The sequence below is a fragment of the Uranotaenia lowii genome, chromosome 2 (assembly GCF_029784155.1).
Source record: "Uranotaenia lowii strain MFRU-FL chromosome 2, ASM2978415v1, whole genome shotgun sequence".
Classification (NCBI taxonomy): domain Eukaryota; kingdom Metazoa; phylum Arthropoda; class Insecta; order Diptera; family Culicidae; genus Uranotaenia; species Uranotaenia lowii.
In genome coordinates, this window is record NC_073692.1 from 23,393,601 (window position 1) to 23,412,303 (window position 18,703).

At 34.5% G+C, this 18,703-nt stretch overlaps 1 protein-coding gene across 11 annotated transcripts in view; it reads left to right on the plus strand.

The window, feature by feature from the left end:
- LOC129744023 (uncharacterized) overlaps positions 1 to 18,703 on the plus strand; it is a 724,779-nt gene that overhangs the window by 457,472 nt on the left and 248,604 nt on the right. For 3 of the 11 annotated variants that reach the window (XM_055736330.1, XM_055736339.1, XM_055736340.1), the window contains 9 exons: positions 157 to 581; positions 8,191 to 9,104; positions 9,205 to 9,489; positions 9,548 to 9,905; positions 9,964 to 10,193; positions 10,253 to 10,420; positions 10,491 to 10,699; positions 10,761 to 10,924; positions 11,047 to 11,182. The exons of 7 other annotated variants lie outside the window; for them this stretch is intronic. In XM_055736330.1, the coding sequence (XP_055592305.1) occupies positions 157 to 581; positions 8,191 to 9,104; positions 9,205 to 9,489; positions 9,548 to 9,905; positions 9,964 to 10,193; positions 10,253 to 10,420; positions 10,491 to 10,699; positions 10,761 to 10,924; positions 11,047 to 11,182 (2,889 nt within the window). The remainder of the gene's footprint in view (positions 1 to 156; positions 582 to 8,190; positions 9,105 to 9,204; positions 9,490 to 9,547; positions 9,906 to 9,963; positions 10,194 to 10,252; positions 10,421 to 10,490; positions 10,700 to 10,760; positions 10,925 to 11,046; positions 11,183 to 18,703) is intronic. One more of the 11 variants, XM_055736332.1, reaches the window with a different exon arrangement.

An 18,703-nucleotide genomic window follows, 5' to 3' on the forward strand; every position in this document is an offset into this window, starting at 1 on the left:
ATTCACAGAGGCTGTAAGAAAGGCTGCAATCCTTTTTCAAGTGTATAAATTTGGGTTTTTTTTATTGCATCTTGCTATCGATTTAGATTCTGATTCAGATGTAGCCTAGAATTTTGAATTTTGGTTAAATATTTTTTTGTTTTCCCTCCCCCACAGCTCTCCGGACAACGCAGATCGCATTGTGCCTACCCTAAAGGATCAATCGCCGCTGAGTGCCCCTGGAACACCGCAACCCATTTTTTCCGCGCCAGATCTTATCAAGCCCGCTGGCCCAATGATTCCAGCTCACCATTCACAGCCATCGATCACTGCAACGGGGACAGGAGCAACTCCCTCTGGAAGCTCAAATCGGGCTCCCCACTCGGTCATCCAATCGCCCCGATTCGAACACGCCAAGCTGAAAAGCCTCGACGAACGAGATCTCGGATCCGAGGGCAGCACCACCGAGGACTACGCCACCTGTACGGACAACTCGAAGCGCACCGGACCACCTTCGTCGTCCGCCCACGCCGGCCCAGCCGGAGCCAAAGGTATTTTTAAAAGCATCCACGCCATTAGACCAACCACCAAACAAGTAACAGGTTCGAAGCCCATTCTACAAATCACCGAAATTTCTGTTCCGTTCCGTTGTTTCCGTTTGATGTTTTTGGCCCCCCGCTGTTTTCCGCTGGCTGTATTTAGTAGGGTGGCAATGCCACTGGCAATGAACATATGAAATACGTAGGATATGTTGCACATATATTTTGTTAAGTGACAAAACAACTAACCTGAGCCAAATTTCAGCTCAATCAGATTGATTCGTCTTAAAACGAAGTTTCGATTGAATTCAAATGTTAAAAAAGACTCAAAGAAACTTAAAAATGACTCAAAAATGAACAAAGTGACACAAAAATTAAACAGAATGACACAAGAATTATAGTAAAATGACACAAATTGTAACCAATGTTGATACAAAAATAACAAAAAGACAAAAAAAAGACACCATAATGACAAAAATGACGAAATTTTGGGCTAGTCCGATTGACCTGAAAATTTAAAAAGGTAATTTTTTTACTTATGAATAAAATAATGTCTGTCGCTTTTTAAAAACTTAACATTAGCGTTTACTCTGCCACCCTACTGTTTTGTATCTGTTTGTAAGCCAAAACTCCGCCAAAGTATGCCTAATCCCGCTAATTTTGGGTTTTGTCGATTTCATATTTGTACCTATACATGTGTATATGTTGTCATTACTCCCTTAGGGAAAACTCATCCATTGCGCCATAATTGCTTTTTGATATATTTCGGTTAGTCAAACCCCGGCTTATCTCGTTGTTACAACACGAAACCACGTAGATCAATAGCTATTTGCATATTTGTTGATAATTCAATAATTCATCCTTCCTCCATTATTGTTGAGCCCCGGAAAGTGTTCCAACGTATCCTGTCTCATTTCAGCGAATCGCCAAATCCCTAACCACGTGGTATCGCAAAAACTATCAGTACGTGTACTACCTAGTGTATGTAAATACGTTTGTTCCATCCAAACGGAGGATACACCCGGTGTCCCATGCATTATCCGTCATTATCATTTTGCACCATTTGTGTTACCCCGTTGAAAGTGCAGCCATGTGAACTGCCCATAAATTTGAACTTCATTCATTGAAGGTTTATTGAATGAAAATGTTCAAGATAGAAAAAAAGGATAACCCAAAGTGTGATTTTCACCACAAAAGCACTGCGGCAACCAGACCGATATGAGTTGTTTAAATTGCTCGCTTCATTTGCCGGAAATCGGTCCGGCTTGCGATGGTTCGAATTATCAGCAACAACTTTTGAAGTGTGTACGAGACGTAGAGGCAAACAATATAGCGCATCATTTATTCCAATATCATTTAATTCACTCATAATGTACTTAATTTCGCACTTTTCCTATCGTCGTTGGCACTTCTGTCAGTTTAAACCAACAAACCGACCGCGTCCCGGTGGCTAATTATGAGATATCGATCAATGTGTTTATCAATACGAAAGAGAATGTTAATGAATCGCTTCAAATGAACACATGGAACTGGCTAATAAATTTTAATTGAATTTTTCCTGCATTGGAAGATTATCGTTTTATGTGATTTTCATTTGATTTTATTGAGGTAGTTATCCCCTGTGAGTTGGATGGTTGAAAGGTTTTTTTTACTGTTTTGCTCCTAAATGCTGGCACCATCATATTTTTCTCGGACCTTAGAGCTTGGTGTTGGAAAAAGTGGTAGAAATTTTGTCACTTTTAGCACATTTTGAAAATTTTGCCATGCAAAAACATTTTCAAGATCTGTGGCCTTCAAGTTTTTTTACAAAACGTGTTGTAGATTCGCATGCTGTGATGCAAAAACAGCAATATTTCTATCACATACGCCTGAAATAGAAACAGTGCTGTAAAAAAATACAACGCTCAAAGATCTTGAAATCATTTTTGCATGGTAAAATTTTCAAAATGTCAAAATTTTGTACCACTTTTTCCCAACACCAGTGAACTTGCTCTTAGTATGTTTGAATGACGAAAACGCACAAGCACACGCATACATGCATATATTCCACTTTGCACTTCCATAACATGTTACTGCATTGATATTGTTACTTACAAATGTCTTTTACCTACTGTTAGCACTTCTGACGAGATTTGACGTTTCTTTATTTGTGATAATTATTTTATTTTATGGCCCCCTTTTTCTCATATCATGACATACAGTATAACCTAGAAGAACATATTTATGACATAAAATGACATGAATTTAACGTGATTAATGTGTACGAGATTGATCAACCCGATAACTATGAAAAGTGACAGCAATAAAATAATGTAAAAGGGAAATATTGGAAAACCCGGAAAGAGTCCATATATAAGACACTTACGACCAAAAGGTTCAACTTTAGACCTGAAATCTTTAAACCTTTGTATCAATATGAAATGAACCAATTTATTTTCATAAGGGCATGATTTAAAACCTATTTTCGGCCTTTCCAACATTTTGTGTCAGCTTTATGCAAATTAACTACAAATAAACACAAAAAAAATATACTTACTTTCTGCTGCCAGTGCTGACTCTGAATGGAAGATCAAATGTTCGACATATTCAAAACAGAGAATTATGGATTTTTTCAATCATTAAAAATGATTTTTTCGAAAAATCGAATTTTTCTTAAGTTATTTAGCTCTAAGTCCAATGAATATGTACCACCAGTCCAGTGCCAAATAAGGGAAAGGAGGTTTAAAGTAGGACATTTTGATCGTCCATCCTAAAGTCTAATTTGAATAATGCCGATAAGATCATAAACTAGAAATGGACTCTCTGAAAAACACTTAACTCCCTTCAATTTATGAGAAAATAATGAATTTATGAAAACCACCATTTAAAGAATCCAAAACTGGTTAACTAATTTTCCATTTCAGGATAATTTCAACTGTTCAAATAAGGCTGGAGTTTTGTGCATTGAGGTCTCTTTTTACGCGGTTTCTTAACAGGATATTTCACGCAGTTTTTTGGATGCGGTTTTATAGAATGAACGTGATTTAAATTGCTTGAAATGACTGAAGGGTTAAAAATATGATAAAAAAATACAAATATTACTAAAATGACAAAAACGAAAAGATATGATAAAAGTATGACTAATATGACAAAAATGTGACCAAATTATGACAAAATGAAAATAGAATAACAAAAATCTGACAGAATTTTGACAACAAATCGACAATTTGGTGGAAAAATGATTGTGAAAGTTTTTTAATATTTTTTTCATATTCCTATCGTTATATTTTTTTATCATATTTAGCATATTTCTGTAATATTTTTTTTATCATAGAATTTTGTGTGAAATTACGATGTAATGGAATTTATTTCATATTTGCCTTATTTGATCCTTTTTGTCATGTTTTATATCACATTTATGATAATTCTGTTCTATTTAAAATTTGTCTTAATTTCGTGATATTTTTATCATAGTTTTGTCATATTTTGGTCATATTTTATATAACACTTTGATTTTTTTTTTCATATTTTCATCACTTTGGTCATATTTTTTTCATTGTATAGTCACATTTTTTCATATATTTGTCATATTTTTGTTATAATTTTTTCTCTTTTTTTTAATTTGTCAAATATTTTTAATATCCCTGGCATGTTTTTGCTATATTTTCATCACATTTGAAAATGTTTTGTCATAATTCAAAAAGTATAGTAAGATTTTTGTCATTTTATTGCCATATTTTGCCATCTTTGTAATTTGGTAGTCATTATTTTGTCCATTTTTTTGTCAATATTCTTATTTGTTTACGAAACCTGTTCTAAAATTTGTTTAAGAAACATTATTTTGTATCTCAAATTTTGACTCTGTATTCATTTATTCGAAAGTTTATCAATTCTGCCACAATAAATAATTTGCTTGTATAAAATTCCTCTCACAAGAAAAATTGTTTCCATTTTCTTGATAACTTCTAAAGTTATTGAAAATTAAATTATGGGACTCTGTTTAGTAATTAAGAAAACGTTTCTCGTATCCCAATCCCTTCTATGCAAAATTTGCTTGATCATTCGTCGAGTTATTAAAACAAAAAGTATGGGTGCATTGCTTTCTTTTTAAACTCTCCACTGAAAAGACAGAAGGCGTTCTAATTTCCTTTCTTACGACACAAATGAGTTGAGCCCATTTGCTAGAAATGTTATCGGGTTAAGGGGGGGGGGGTAGGGTCTAACACTTTCAAAAAATCGATTTTTTTATTTTTTTATTTTCTTATTGTAAAACATTTCAAGAATGTTGTGTCAAATTTTCAAGCCAATTGAAGCAAAACTGTAGAAGTTATAGGCCTTTATCTCCTCCTATCTAATACTGCAAGAAAGCAAGAGCAGAAACTTCAAACGCGTTTTTCTCGAAAGAACATTTTTAAAGTCCGTGGACATCGTCATTTGAAGACTACTTATCCGATTCTTTTCAAATTTGGAGCATATTTTCTACATATAAAATACCAGACCCCAACGATTTTCTTTTTTGTTTTTTTTACTTTGGGGAGATTTTACAGATGAAAAATGGCGGATTTTTTCGTGAAAAATCGTAGTTTTTACTTCAAACAGCCACAAAAATTTCACAAAAATTTTTTTAAGTTAAATAAAAACGTTGGGGTCCAGAAAAACATCTATTAAAAATATTTTGCTCTGATTTTTTGACTTCACATTATTCTGTGCTGAGATACAGTGTCCACCGCAAATCCTGTTTTCTAAAAGGCATCCTCGAAAGTGCTCCGTCACCGGCTCATTTTTCAATATTTTTCTACGAAAAAATTAGTAAATGTTCTTTTAACAATGCTTTGTATAATGCAAAAAATTTGAATACATTTGTTTGAACGATAGCTCGAAAAAAAAATCGTAAAAATGGTGTTTTTTTTATACCCGTTAGACCCTACCCCCCCCCTTAAGCAAAAAATGTATGAGAGTCCCTCTCTTCCGTATTCACCCCAACTGGAGGGTCCCCAGATATGCATAAAAACATTTCTCCATCCCAAAAACCCTGCCCTACTAAAGTTGGTTTATTTCGTATGACTAGTTCTATAGATATAGCAACAAAATTGTATGAAGCTCCCGTTTTCTCTTCTTTTCTCACTCATTGGAAGAAAGAAAGGGTCTCACATAATTTTAGAAACACTACTCGTATAAAAATACAATACCATTCCAAATTCGGTGCCTTCGAGTGATGAACTCTCGACATCTTTAAAAAAAATCAGTGGTAGCCCCCTCCTCTTCCTATTTATTTACTGGGATCAAAGAGGGGTGTAAAACAACCACAGAGTCTTTTTTCGTACCCAAATATTCTCCCATTCAAAATTTAGTACCACTTGCTCGATTATTCCACCAGTAATGCAAAAAACTGTATGGGAGCCCCCCTCCCCCTTCATGTTTCTCTAATGAAAAGTGGGAAGAGCTTCAAACCATCTCGGGAACATTTCGTTCACTCAAATACCTTCGCATGCCAAATTTTATTTGCCTAGCATGATCCGTTATTGAGTATTGCTAAAATTTGTATGGGCCCCTTTCCCTCTTCCTAGGCAAATTGGGAGGAGTTTTAAACAATCATAGAACGTTTTCCCATATCCAAATGTGCTCTCAACCCAATTTGGTTTAATTTGTCCGAATAGTTATCGAATTTAGCAATAAAAATTGTATGGAAACACCCTTCCCCCTTTTAATCTTCCCACTGGAAGGAAAGAGAGGTTTCAAATAATCATTGAAATATTTCTCTTATCCAAATACCTTCACATGCCAAAGCTGATTCCATTTGCTCGATTGATTCTCGATTAACATTCATAGAAATTTATCTCGTAGCCAAATCCCCTCCCATTCGAATTTAGTACCATTTGCTTGAATGGTTCTCAAGTTATAAAAACATTTCGTTTTTACTTTGGAGACCCCCTCCCCCCTTCCAGTAAGAGATAGGAGTCTCAAACTGTAATACGATCCTTCCCCGGCCCCAAAAGCACTCACATGCCAAGTTTCAAGATAATCGGTTCAGTAGTTTCCAAGTCTATATGGAACATTGAAATATGGAACAGACAGACAGACAGAAATTCATTTTTGTATCTATAAAGCTTGCTTCATTTTGAATTGGAACAAAACCCATTGCCTGTTTTTTAGTTATTTATTTTTGAATTGCAGATGTTTTTTTTTTTATTCAAATGTTGCTTTTTTTCACCAGTAATACGGATAAAATTATTTTCCACGGTTTCGAAGGAATTTTCAATTTTTTTTCCTGAAACACAGCTCATTAGGCGACGCACACCTTCTTCATCCATCGTTAAAGCTATCTTATTTCATCAGGTCTTCATCTGATTGATGACATTGACAACCTTTCCCTTTGCCTTGAATCTCCTTTTCATGATTGTCCAGTATTTCTCAATAAGGCAGAACTGGGGGCAGTTTGGTGGGTTAAGGATTTTCGGAACATACTGGACCCCTTTCTTTGCATGCCATTCTTGAACGTTTTTGGTGCCAGCTTGCCAAATCTGGCCAAAACTTCACAAGATGGTCGTGGGATCGAATGAACGGCCATTTCGTTATTAGTTATCAGGTGTTGAATGGGGGCATGTTTTTGGGCATTAAAAACAATAAATTGAATTAACATAACTGTTGTGGCCTAGCGAGGTATTGTATGCACTTCTTCTCTATGCATACAGCACTAGTGTCAATTGAATTTATTGTTATTCAATGCCAAAAGACATACCCCTGTTAAACAGCCAGTAACTTGTTTGCCTAATTAGATACAACGTTACGGTCCTCAACAAAGTTGTTGAGCGGAAAATTTCCTTTAGAAAATTTTTAAATCGGCAAAAACACCATTAGCAAGCTTGTCTCCATAAAAGAAACAAATATCATGTTAATTTTTCGGGGCTTGTGATATAGCTCAGTTGGCAAGTCAGTTGCTTCCTGAGCCGATGTCCGTGAGTTCGAACCCAAGAGTAAACATCGATCACAGTAGTACCGGATAAGTTTTTCAATGACTGTCCGCCAACTGCATCGTTTATATAAGTCGCGAATGACATAAAGATGTTAAAACGACTATAATCGAAACAAAAAAAAATGTTAATATTTCAGAACAAAATATTCAGTTTTCACAAACCTAAAAGTTTAAATTTACTGATGTAACGTTAATCAAATATTCTGCAAAAACTCATGGATTTGAGGGTTTGAGAAAATAAAAAATGACCAAAAATGGACTCATTCCAATACAACAGTAGGAATGTTGTAAGGCAAATAGGCAATTTGATGGTGGATATTGTTCTTGGTTTTTAACTTTTGTCACCGACTATATTAGGAATGGCAAGTAATATTTAGAAAGCTGCAAATTTTTATTGTATGTAAATATATACATGTTTAATTCTAAGTAACACTTATTATGTTCATAAGTATGAAAAGCATCTTTAAGTTTGTTTTTTTTGTTCACATTTTGGGTTGTTGAAAACCCCAAATGATAATTTTTATTCAATGTTTAACAGCACTAAGCTCCAAAAGAACCTGGTTAAAACAATCCTTCTAAATCCTAAAATGTATAACTCATTCCCCTAATATTAATGTCTAGGCAATGCTAACTGCTTTGTATAAATCAAGCTAAAATTACTTGTTAGATGGCCCCCTCACTACCTTAAATCAATCGATACTAATAACCCTATCACATCAGCAAACGCAACTCAGGAAGGATCTTCGTTCGAGAGTGCCTCATCGCTGTATTCCTTGGCCCGGGTTGACGCTATCAGTGAAGACACACCACCGGTGGAGGAAATTCCTCAATCACCCCCTCACATTCCGGTCCTTCCTAAAGCCTCTCCGGCACATTCGGTAAGCAGCAGCAGCAGTGAAAGCTACGCGATGGCAACGAAAAAAAGTTCTCCTCCTCGAACGACAGTGCTGCCAAAAGCGATGAGTGGAAAGATCAAGATCAAACCCGAATCCATTTCCGATGACGAACGCAGCGAAAAGCGCTACTCGTCGTCTCACGACGAGAAAGACTTGGGCAAGGGAACTTTAACAAGAGGTGCTCGGAGGGGTCGCGATTGGAATGAGGAAGAGCGTCGAAGGAAAAAGAGCACCTTCAAGCTTGAGTTCGACAAAGATTCCCTAAGAACTTACACGACTCCGATGCTGAGACAGCCGAGCCCTGGCTTTAAGAAGCTATCCCCCGAGGACAAAAGTGCACTAAACGTATTGGATGGAGCGAGTCCTAGCGGTAAGCAGAAACGGTTCCGGCCTAAGACTAGAAAGTCACCTCGAGCACGAACGGCAACCGGTGGAGAGGAAACGACGATCGCTGCGAGTACACCGATGCGACGGGCCAAGACTCCCTTGATACGGAGTCCGGAAAAACCTCCGAGTTCAACGCTGCCGGCGCATGTGACCGTGCCAAAATTGAGTCCAGCTCAGTATTACTCACAAATTAAAAGTCCACCTTCGGGAAGCTCGCCCCGGAAACAGAAGATGCCCCCTACGGAACAACGATTGAAAGCAATTTCCACCGAGTCGCTGCGGTCCGTATCTCCCGGGTCCGATTCGGTGTTCTACAGCGAGGCGGACGGATTGTCCCAATCCGATCAACAGGTGAGCTATTTGATGCATCAAATTAGGTCTAAATCTTTTCAATTTTGTTCCAATCATTATATCGGTTCCAAAACAATCATCGCTCCAAATCCCCCCACAGGTCCACTGCCACCATTGCGGCAAGGAGGTCGAATCCGGGACGGGAACCGGAACTGGAGCCGCCGGCGAGTCGGAAGAATCGATGACCACCGCCCTAACGCACGACTCGACCGACGGCGATCGACCGGATATCGTACAGCCCCCGGAAGGCTTTGCCGATTCACCCGACTGCACCAAAACCGTCCACACCCGGCTGTACAAGAAGATGGACAAGCGATTTCGCTCCGAAGACCGGCACGCCGATCGATCGCGTCACTTCAAATCGCGCCAGGAGTACCGAGCGAAGGTGAGTTTTTGGTTTTTCGGGTGTTGAAAGTGATTGAGAGGATAATTTTGTTCCGCAGAGCGAAGAGCGAGGTCGGGATGAGACGGAGCCGAACAATCTGCGACCCGCAGGATCTTCACCTTGTGTCGCGCCTGTAGCTCCGTACACGGAGCATCAAGCGGAACCGGAGCAAGGAATCTACCATGGGAACTACAAGGCAGGATTGTGGATCTGCATTGCCGATCGAGACGTTTGGCGTAGGTACGATTTGAGTGGAGATGGATCATTTGATCGGGCTCCACGAGATGTAGCCGATCGTAGGGGATCTACAGATTCGGAAAAAGATTTTCGCAAGAAGTATCAAGCGATCACGCATCGTTTGGTTCATCGGAGATCGTGTGTCGAGATGTATCGACGACAAAGTACGAATAGCTTCGGTAAGATCTTAACTTCGTTTTGTCTCAACCGATCAGTTAAAATCAATTGAACTTCCAGAAACGGACAAAACGGTAATGGTTTGTCGTAAATCGGGTGAGTTCGGCTTTCGGATACATGGTTCCAAACCGGTGGTGGTATCTGCTATTGAACCCGAAACACCTGCTGAAACTTCGGGTCTTGAGGTCGGTGATATCGTTCTTTCGGTAAACGGCATTCCGGTGATCGACAAAAGCCACTCTGAGGTGGTGAAGATCGCTCATGCTGGTAGCGATACTTTGGAACTTGAGGTTTGTCTTTAGAGAACTGTTAAGTTCACACAGGGTTTAAGCTTTATTTTCACAACTAGGTGGCGCGCACAATTGGAGTTCTATCACCCTTAGATGACACCACATCGAATCCCTCGCTTTACTCAGGATTTTTGTGGAGGAATTCCACCACAAATCCTGGAAAATGGATCAGAAGGTGGTTCTTACTTAGGCCGGATCACTGCCTGTATTATTACAAGTCTGAGTTGGTAAGTATCTTCGATCATCTGGAACCTTCCAATTGAATCGAACGATACATTCTTTTATCAAAATTCACAGGACAACCAACCAATCGGTGCCATCATGTTGACCAACCACAAGGTCGATCGTCTCACCATCGAAGCTTCCGGGAAGGCCTTTTCGTTCGCCGTGGACACCGAAGAGGGTACCAAGGTTCAGCTGGCCGGAGATACTGATGAAGCAGCCAGCCGCTGGATAGCTATCATAAGCCATGCTGCTCAGCAGAGTGATCCCTGGCTGGAAAATAGGTAAATCGTAGAAAAAAGATTCAATTTGACCGTTTTTTTTAACGAAACCTTTCTTCAACAGTGCCCGAAACCTTCGACTTTCGGTAAGCGGAATTCATAAGCCGGACTGTGCCGGACCCCTCACGAAGTTGGGCAGCAAATGGCGATCCTGGACCAAGCGCTACTGCGTGCTGAAGGATGCCGTCCTCTATTTCTATCACGATGCGGGCAGCAAAAATGCGTTCGGTAATTTTAACGTTTTCCTACTTAACTTTAACCTAGTTTCTTAAATAGAACCCAAAGGAGAACCTTTTTTAAATTATTTTTAAATTATTTTTTCTTCATTTTTGTTATTCACTTTTCAACAGGGATGGCCTGCCTGCAGGGCTACCGGGTGCAACCGTCGTCTGCCGGTGGCAAGAAGTATGCCTTCGAGATCGTTCCTCCGGAGCTGACCCTGAGGCACTACTACTTCCACACCGACACCGAGATGGACAAGAAGCGGTGAGTACCATTTTCAAGGTCTAGAATTTGTTTTCAGATACTTTGGGACCACAGTATTGGAAATATCAAACCGTTTTGAAATCACAAATCGGCCGTAGTCTAGGGATAAAAACTAGAATCCTCTATACCAGTGGTTTTCAAACTTTTTTCTCTCAGCGCCCCCTTTTGAAAAATTGTCGAGCTAAACGCCCCCCTGGGCAAATTTTAGAAAATCTTTAAAAAATGTTAATCTTAATCGTTGAAAAACCATTAGCTTTCAGCTATATGTTGTTGCAAGATTTTACTCAAAATTAATTCCAATTTATATGAGGCCTCCAAACATAACATACGCGTTTTTCTAGAAATAAGCTTTTATGCACTCATACTCTTTTTCTCTAAGGGCATCATATTGCTTAAAACCTCCAGTAAACAGTTAATTCCATGTAAAGTTTCCTCGACAAAATTCTATAGTCAACATTGATTTGAATTATTGAATACAAACGGATTACTGTTAAGCTGGTGGAATAACGTAAAAAAAGTATTTTTTCTTGATATCTGAATTTCAATCCTTTTCAATTTATGCAGAATTCACGGTTCTTTAAGTTTAAATTAGATTCTACTAACTGAATTGCGTCAATGTTAGTGATACTAATATACTAATAAGAACTTATAATAAAAATTCCCTTTCCTGATTTTTTTTTTCATTTTTTCTTTCAAAAAAATCTATCATTAAATCATAAATTACGCCTTTTAACTTAGATTTTTTCGAAGGTTTAGCAGATTTTTAAGACAATACATTTTAAAGATTATCAAGCTTTCTAAAATTAATTAAAAATCAAGCCATTTAAAATTTATCCTTTTCAGCATAACTCAAAATAATCTAACAAAACCATCATGTAAGAGCGTATACAAAATCTGTGACAATTAAAAAAAAATATTTTAAATGCATTTTTAGACATTAATTGACATTATTGAGATAAAGGATCAAACATTTGCTTGCAGCTTTGTGAAATTATAGATATTTTAGTCTTGAACTTGATGTTTAGTTCTTTAACGTAATTTCGTTGTTTTGCATTGAATTTACTCATTGTTATTTCAAATCAACGTTGTTCTGTGATTTGTGAAAATGGAAATTACGACCTCACCGCCCCCTTGAGCCCTTACACCGCCCCCCAAACTTCAAAATTGAGCTCACCGCCCCCCTGAAAGCTCTCAACGCCCTCAAGGGGGCGGTAGGGACCACTTTGAAAACCACTGCTCTATACCAATGGTCGGTCATAGGATTGAATATAGCACTCATAGCATGGCTGTAGAAACGATTTTCAGGTTCAACCCCCCTCCCCACACCGCATGAGGGTCTAGGAAAAGCAAGCAAGATGTTCTACTCAACGCTTAAATTTTTAAACTGGTAATCAAATTTTGATGCTTGAAAAAAGTTATTCAAGATGAACAATCTTGACTCAGAACTGATGCCAAAACCTCGAAAACTTATTCCAGTTTCAGAATTCTGCTACAAATTCCCAAAAATTTTTCACTTGATGATAAAAATTTCTTTATGAATTCTAAATCAATCAATCTGACTAAATCAAAATCAGAAAAAAAAATCACCAATTCGTGAGTTTTTAAGTGGAAAATGATGGACTTTAAAGGTAATGGGGCAAAAATATTTTTACCATGTCCTTTTTCATCGTAAATTTCTTTAAAAAAACATCTGAAAAATTCATTAGCAACACAACGCTTCCAAAATTGTGCATATCCGATAATAGCCTTAGAAATCATCCTGAGTTTTTTTTATACAAACTCTAAAATGGCGATCCAGAATTGATAACTCAGAATAAGATTCATAATTCGGAAGTCATATTTTGATTCTGCTTAGAAATAAATAAAGAAATACCTATGAATTCAGATTGAAACCAAATATAAAATACTAGATTGAGGATTGAGGACTCTCAAATTGAATTTTTTTTTATCTGGAATCTACATTCAAAAATCGTTTTTATTCGCATTTCAGAATCCGTATTGAAATACGGAAAAAATGCAAAATTTTAAATTCCATAAGAAGTAATTTTCATAATTTTAACTTATATAGTAGCTTAATCTGAATTTTGAATATTTAAAGCAGTAAACACAATTGTTATTCGAAATTCGGACTATGCTTATAAATAAGATAAAATTTTCAAGATTACTATTTCATTCCAGTTTCAAATTGCAAGAGGTCATAGACTTAGAATTTTAGAATAGAAATTTAGTCAGTTGTTATTTTAGAAAAAAAAGATGTCCTCAGGGTTTTATGCAAGGAATTCATTTTAATAAAAAGTATTTGAGGATAAAGTAACATGTAACGTTCCCGTAAAAAAATTGATAGTATTTTTATTGCAGTTTTATCAAGAGGCAAATTTGACAGAAATTTGCTTTTCTCAACAAATTAATAGTCCATACAATAGAGGGTTGATGGTTAAAATCTACGAATTTGCTCGAGAGTTTGATAGATTTAGCTTATTCTATTTGAGCATAGAAAAAGTTTTTTTTCACAAATTTGAGGCAAGCAAGCAAAAATGTTTTCTATGTTCAAATCAAAAAAGCTTAATTGACCAGATTTTAGAGCAAATTCAAATATTTGAACCATCGATGAAAGTTAGTTCTTTTATTTGTAACTAAAACATTCCTTGTGCAAATTTTGTTTATCATTTTAGAGATTTTCGTATGCAATTTTAAATATAATTGATTTAATACATTTAACTAGAAATGTAAAAGATCTGAAAAAAGAATAAATAAAAAGTAATCAGAAATAATCCATTTATTTTTTTTTTTATTTGTGCATTCTTTGAACAAATATATCATAAAAAAAAAGGTCCCTAAGTGAAAAGTGAAACAAAATTTTTAAAAACAATTAGAATATGAAAAATTAAAAAAAAAACATAAAAGCAAAAGCTGCAACATTTCATTCAAAAATATACATCTGTATTTTTTCATTCGAATGAGAGTTTGGAAAGTAAACTAAATTCTTATAACTCAGAAAGTGCTATATATTCAAATAAAAATAATTATGTGAAATGATAAAGTGAATTCAAAATTGAAAATGTTGAAGAGAATTGAAAAAAATATCAGAAAAAATCCTAAATTGTCAGTCAATAGTCTAATTTTGAACGTTTCTGAAATCTGTAAATCACGTCAATCCAAAAAAAATCTTGAAAAATTTTAAATTTCATGAATTTAAGAAATTTGAAATCAATAGTTTTTGAAAAAAGAATCAGAAATCTAGAGAATTGAAAAATATTGATAAATTTTATTAAGGTAATAATTTTTATTTTTATTCCAAAAATTGTAAAACGAAAATCAAATCAAAATATTTCGATAACCTCAGAAATTTTAAAAATTTAAACTATTCTCAAATCTTGAAAAACTCTAAAAAAAAATTAAATTGGAAAATTTTAATGTTTTATTCATGTTGTATGATAGTTTTAAAATTTTGGGAATCTTCATCAATTTTGCATTTGTCGAATATTTTGAAAATTTATATTTTTTTATGTCTCGGGATTTCAAAAATTCTAATGATCTAACAGATCTTTAAATTTAAAACAATACAAAATTCAAAATAGCATTTTTTTTATTTTAAAGGAGCTCTAAACTTTGAAGTAAATCACTTATTGAAAAAAAAATTTCAAAACTGATTATCTCAAAAATTTAAGTAAAAAAATGTTTCTAAAACTTCTGAAAATTTTTTGATCTTGTCCCTTTTGAGATGTGGAAAGACTCGGAAATCTCGTAAAGTTTCGCAAAAAATTTTTTTAAATCACTTTTAAATCATGTTTTTTTTTTCAAACTACTAAAATCTTGTAAATCTTGGAATTTAAGAAAATGTTAAATATCTCAAAGATGTATTTTTCAAACTGCCATATCACAGATAGAGGCAAACAATGTCATATTTTAACTTGAAAAAAAAATCCAATGTTGGTAATTTACAATAAAAATTAAAACATTAGGCTGACCCTTCAAAGGAGAGTTCTCTCATTTTTCTTGGAAAAGTCGCATTTTCATCGTACAATTAATTATTTAATGCTATAAAATACGCGATTTAGCCCTTTTTGTTACCATTCTGGTCAGTTATTTGACAAATATTGTAAAAATTAAATTTCCATCGGCAATAAAATAATGAATAGAGCTAAAGTCTGCTATGCCGATCCTATATCATAACATAGCATTCTAAAGTGTAAACAACTAAACCACAGAGAGAGAGAGATTCGATCTCATAACCATTGGCATAGCAGACTTGAGTTCTATTCACTATATTTTATCCGCTGGCAATTGATATGTAATTTGAGGCAACACGTTAAGTTTACACTGTTATAACCATGGTTAAAATGTTCCAAGAAAAATGACCTTTTTTGAAAGTGAATTCAACAATATTTGACCAAAATGGTAAAGAATTGGGCTAAATCGCTAATTTTACTTTTTTTTTGCATTCATCAGTTGTACGATGAAAATGCGCTTTTCCACGAAAACGAGAGGACTTTCCTTTGAAGGGTCAGTCTAGAGCGTTTTTTTGTTTCAATAATTAACAAACTATGGATTTTTTTTCTCGAGTGAAAAAAAATAACGTCTCTGGGATAATTCCAGAAATTATAGATTGATATTAAAACTACACAACGTTGTCTTTGTTTAATTTTGTTTTTGTCCCAATCTTAGATATAGCAGTTTGAAAAATAAACCTTTTTGATAGAAAAATCCTTATAACTAACGAATGTTTCAAGATAGACATTTGCAGTCTAAGACAAAACGGTACGCTTTTTTATTTGATAAAAGTGCTTTGAAGAAACGTCCTTACGAATAAATTCATTTAATAGAGTTAGAGCTAAAACACTATATTAAGACACGCTCTAACATTTCAACATTGAAAAAATCATAGGGCACTTCCTAATCATCATTTGAAATTAATGACTACGGAAAAGTTGCTTTAAAAGGTACCGGCTGCAGCTTTGTAGAAGACAATTTTACTCTATCTTAACAATCAAAAAAGTTTGTGTGTCACAATCATGAAAAAAAATGACACGTCCTTATATCTGATACTTTAAAATTCAAAGCGCTTTATTGAATGAGTGTTATTGATGAAGATGCCTTTTCTCTAAATCTTATAGTTTCTGCATCATTAATTTTGCCTCGCTCAATTCCAGTTCTGGACCACTGTGCGCTGCAATCAAGCAAGATTCTTCCAACTCGTCTAGAAAACTTTAAACCTCTATGAAAAACCCGTCCTCGACGTTTTGTGCACTTATTCCTGTGGCCTTTCTGCTGTGAACATCCGTCCACACGTTGAAATCATTAAATATCAATTCATCAGGATTCACTCACTTAAAATACGAAATTTTTCGTAATAATTTATCAAAGCGAGAAAAACGCGCGCGATGTCAATCAGCCATTGTCCAAAATCTCAAAATTTTCAAACATATCAAAACATCAAAAATTCAAAAGTTATTAAAAATTTCCAACTTCTTAATAACTTAAAAATTTAAAAATTCTCAGGAATAACAAAATCAAGTGCTAGAAAAAAACCCAAGTGTTTTAAAGTTTCGAAAAGGTTTTGAATGTTTAAGTAATCCTAAGTATCTCAAAAATCACGATAATCAGATAAAATTGAAAAATTTCAGAAATCATGCAATTAAAAAAAACTCAACTACACATATCTCGATAATGTTAAAAATATCTAATATCTCATAAATATCTTAAATTTTGAAAATGTGGACTACAATTTATAAATGTTGTAATGCTCAAAAATTTCGACTTCACCAAAAATCTTGCTTATCTAGAAAGTTTCGAAAACCCCGAAAATAATATGTTAATGTTACTATCATTTATCGACCATAGCGGTGAAAAGTCATGTCCTTTTTAGTAGGGACATCTGAAGATTATGAAATAATATGTTAATTTCATAGTTTCAACGGAAAAAAATAGAATTCAAAACTAAATGATACTGAAATTCTCAAAAATCACAAAAACCTTAAAATTCTGGATATTTAGAACATATATTAGGTCTTGAAAACCTTTTTTTAATTTTTGGAATTCCAGAATGTTAAAAAAAAAATCTAAGTACATACCTTAAAAAGTCTAAAAAAAATGGAAAAACCAAAATTTGAAAACAATATCTGGAATAAAAAAATCCTTTAAAATTTAATTTTTAGAATCGAACTACAGTAGTTTTTCGATTTTATCAATATTCGCCATATTCACGCACGATTTTATCACTCCTTTTTCAAAAGTATTAAAAATCATACAAAACCTATTTAAAGTCTCTTCAAATCAATAAAAAAATAACGAAACGGTATATGAGTATTAAATAATGTGAAAGTGTTGAATTGAATTGTTCATTCTTCCTCTGAAAAGAGTATTTAAGTGCTTGAAATCGTCATTCGAACTTGAAAAACGTTTAAATTTATCCAATTAATTGTTAAAATATGGGAATGAAAAGATTATCATAAAAGATTATCTGAAGCGTTTTGAGCCAAAGAGGTATAGATTTTTGTTTTAAAATTTCACACCAGTTTCAATTCGAGAAACGAAAAAAATATTTTAAAAACCCTGTTAAAAAGTGCATAGGACGCACATTCATTTTTGTGCCATTTTTTTTTTTTCATATATAAAACGTGTAATGCACCGATGTACACTAAGGTTTTATACGCGGTTTGTAAAGGACGCACCCTCATTTCTGGCCTTTAAAGTTTGGCAAAAAACCGGATCCTTTACAGCGTTAAATGCAGTAAGTTGCTCTAAATTGAACTTTTTTTAAAATTAACGCCTCTGGCTTCAAAGAGCTTATCTGAAAGCAAAATAAGTTTTAATAAGTATTTTTATGGTGCAGTTTACGCTAGATTTTTTTTATTATTATTTAATCGAAATTAGAGAAAATGTCTTTTCTTTTTGTTTAAAGTATTAGTCTCACTCAATTGTGCACTCTCATGGGATGAATATTTTCATATCAATACTCTACATGCTTTGGCTTTAAGGAAAAATCGTGGATTGCTTTGCCTGAGAACATTATAAAGTCAAGTCAATTCTTTGTCTTCTTGTAAGGATGATAAGTTAAGTTTAAAATGCATTGAAAATCTGATGAAAACTTAGCATGTTATCACTTATTAAAAACAATAACTCATGATTGGAGACAAAATAAAAATATACACTTTTCAAGTTTCGCCAAATTCACGGATTCGGATTATCACGGCAATTTTTTTTAGCGTGATAAAATCGAAAAACTACTGTATATAATTTCCATAATTCGTTACTAAAACATTCGAAAATTGAATGTTTAAAAAATTTCAAATGTATCTCAGATTAAAAAATCGTTCAAAAAAGGTCAATATTTATTGTCACGATACAACAACAATAACTTCTAAGAAATTACTTACAATCAATGTGAATCTGTTTTATTTTCATTACGCTCTGTTTGGTATCATTGAAATTTGGAAACTTAATTTTTTTTTTTGGAGTATTTATTATTTGAAAGTTAAATAATTATCAAATTAAAAAATATCAACTATGAAAGAAAAAATC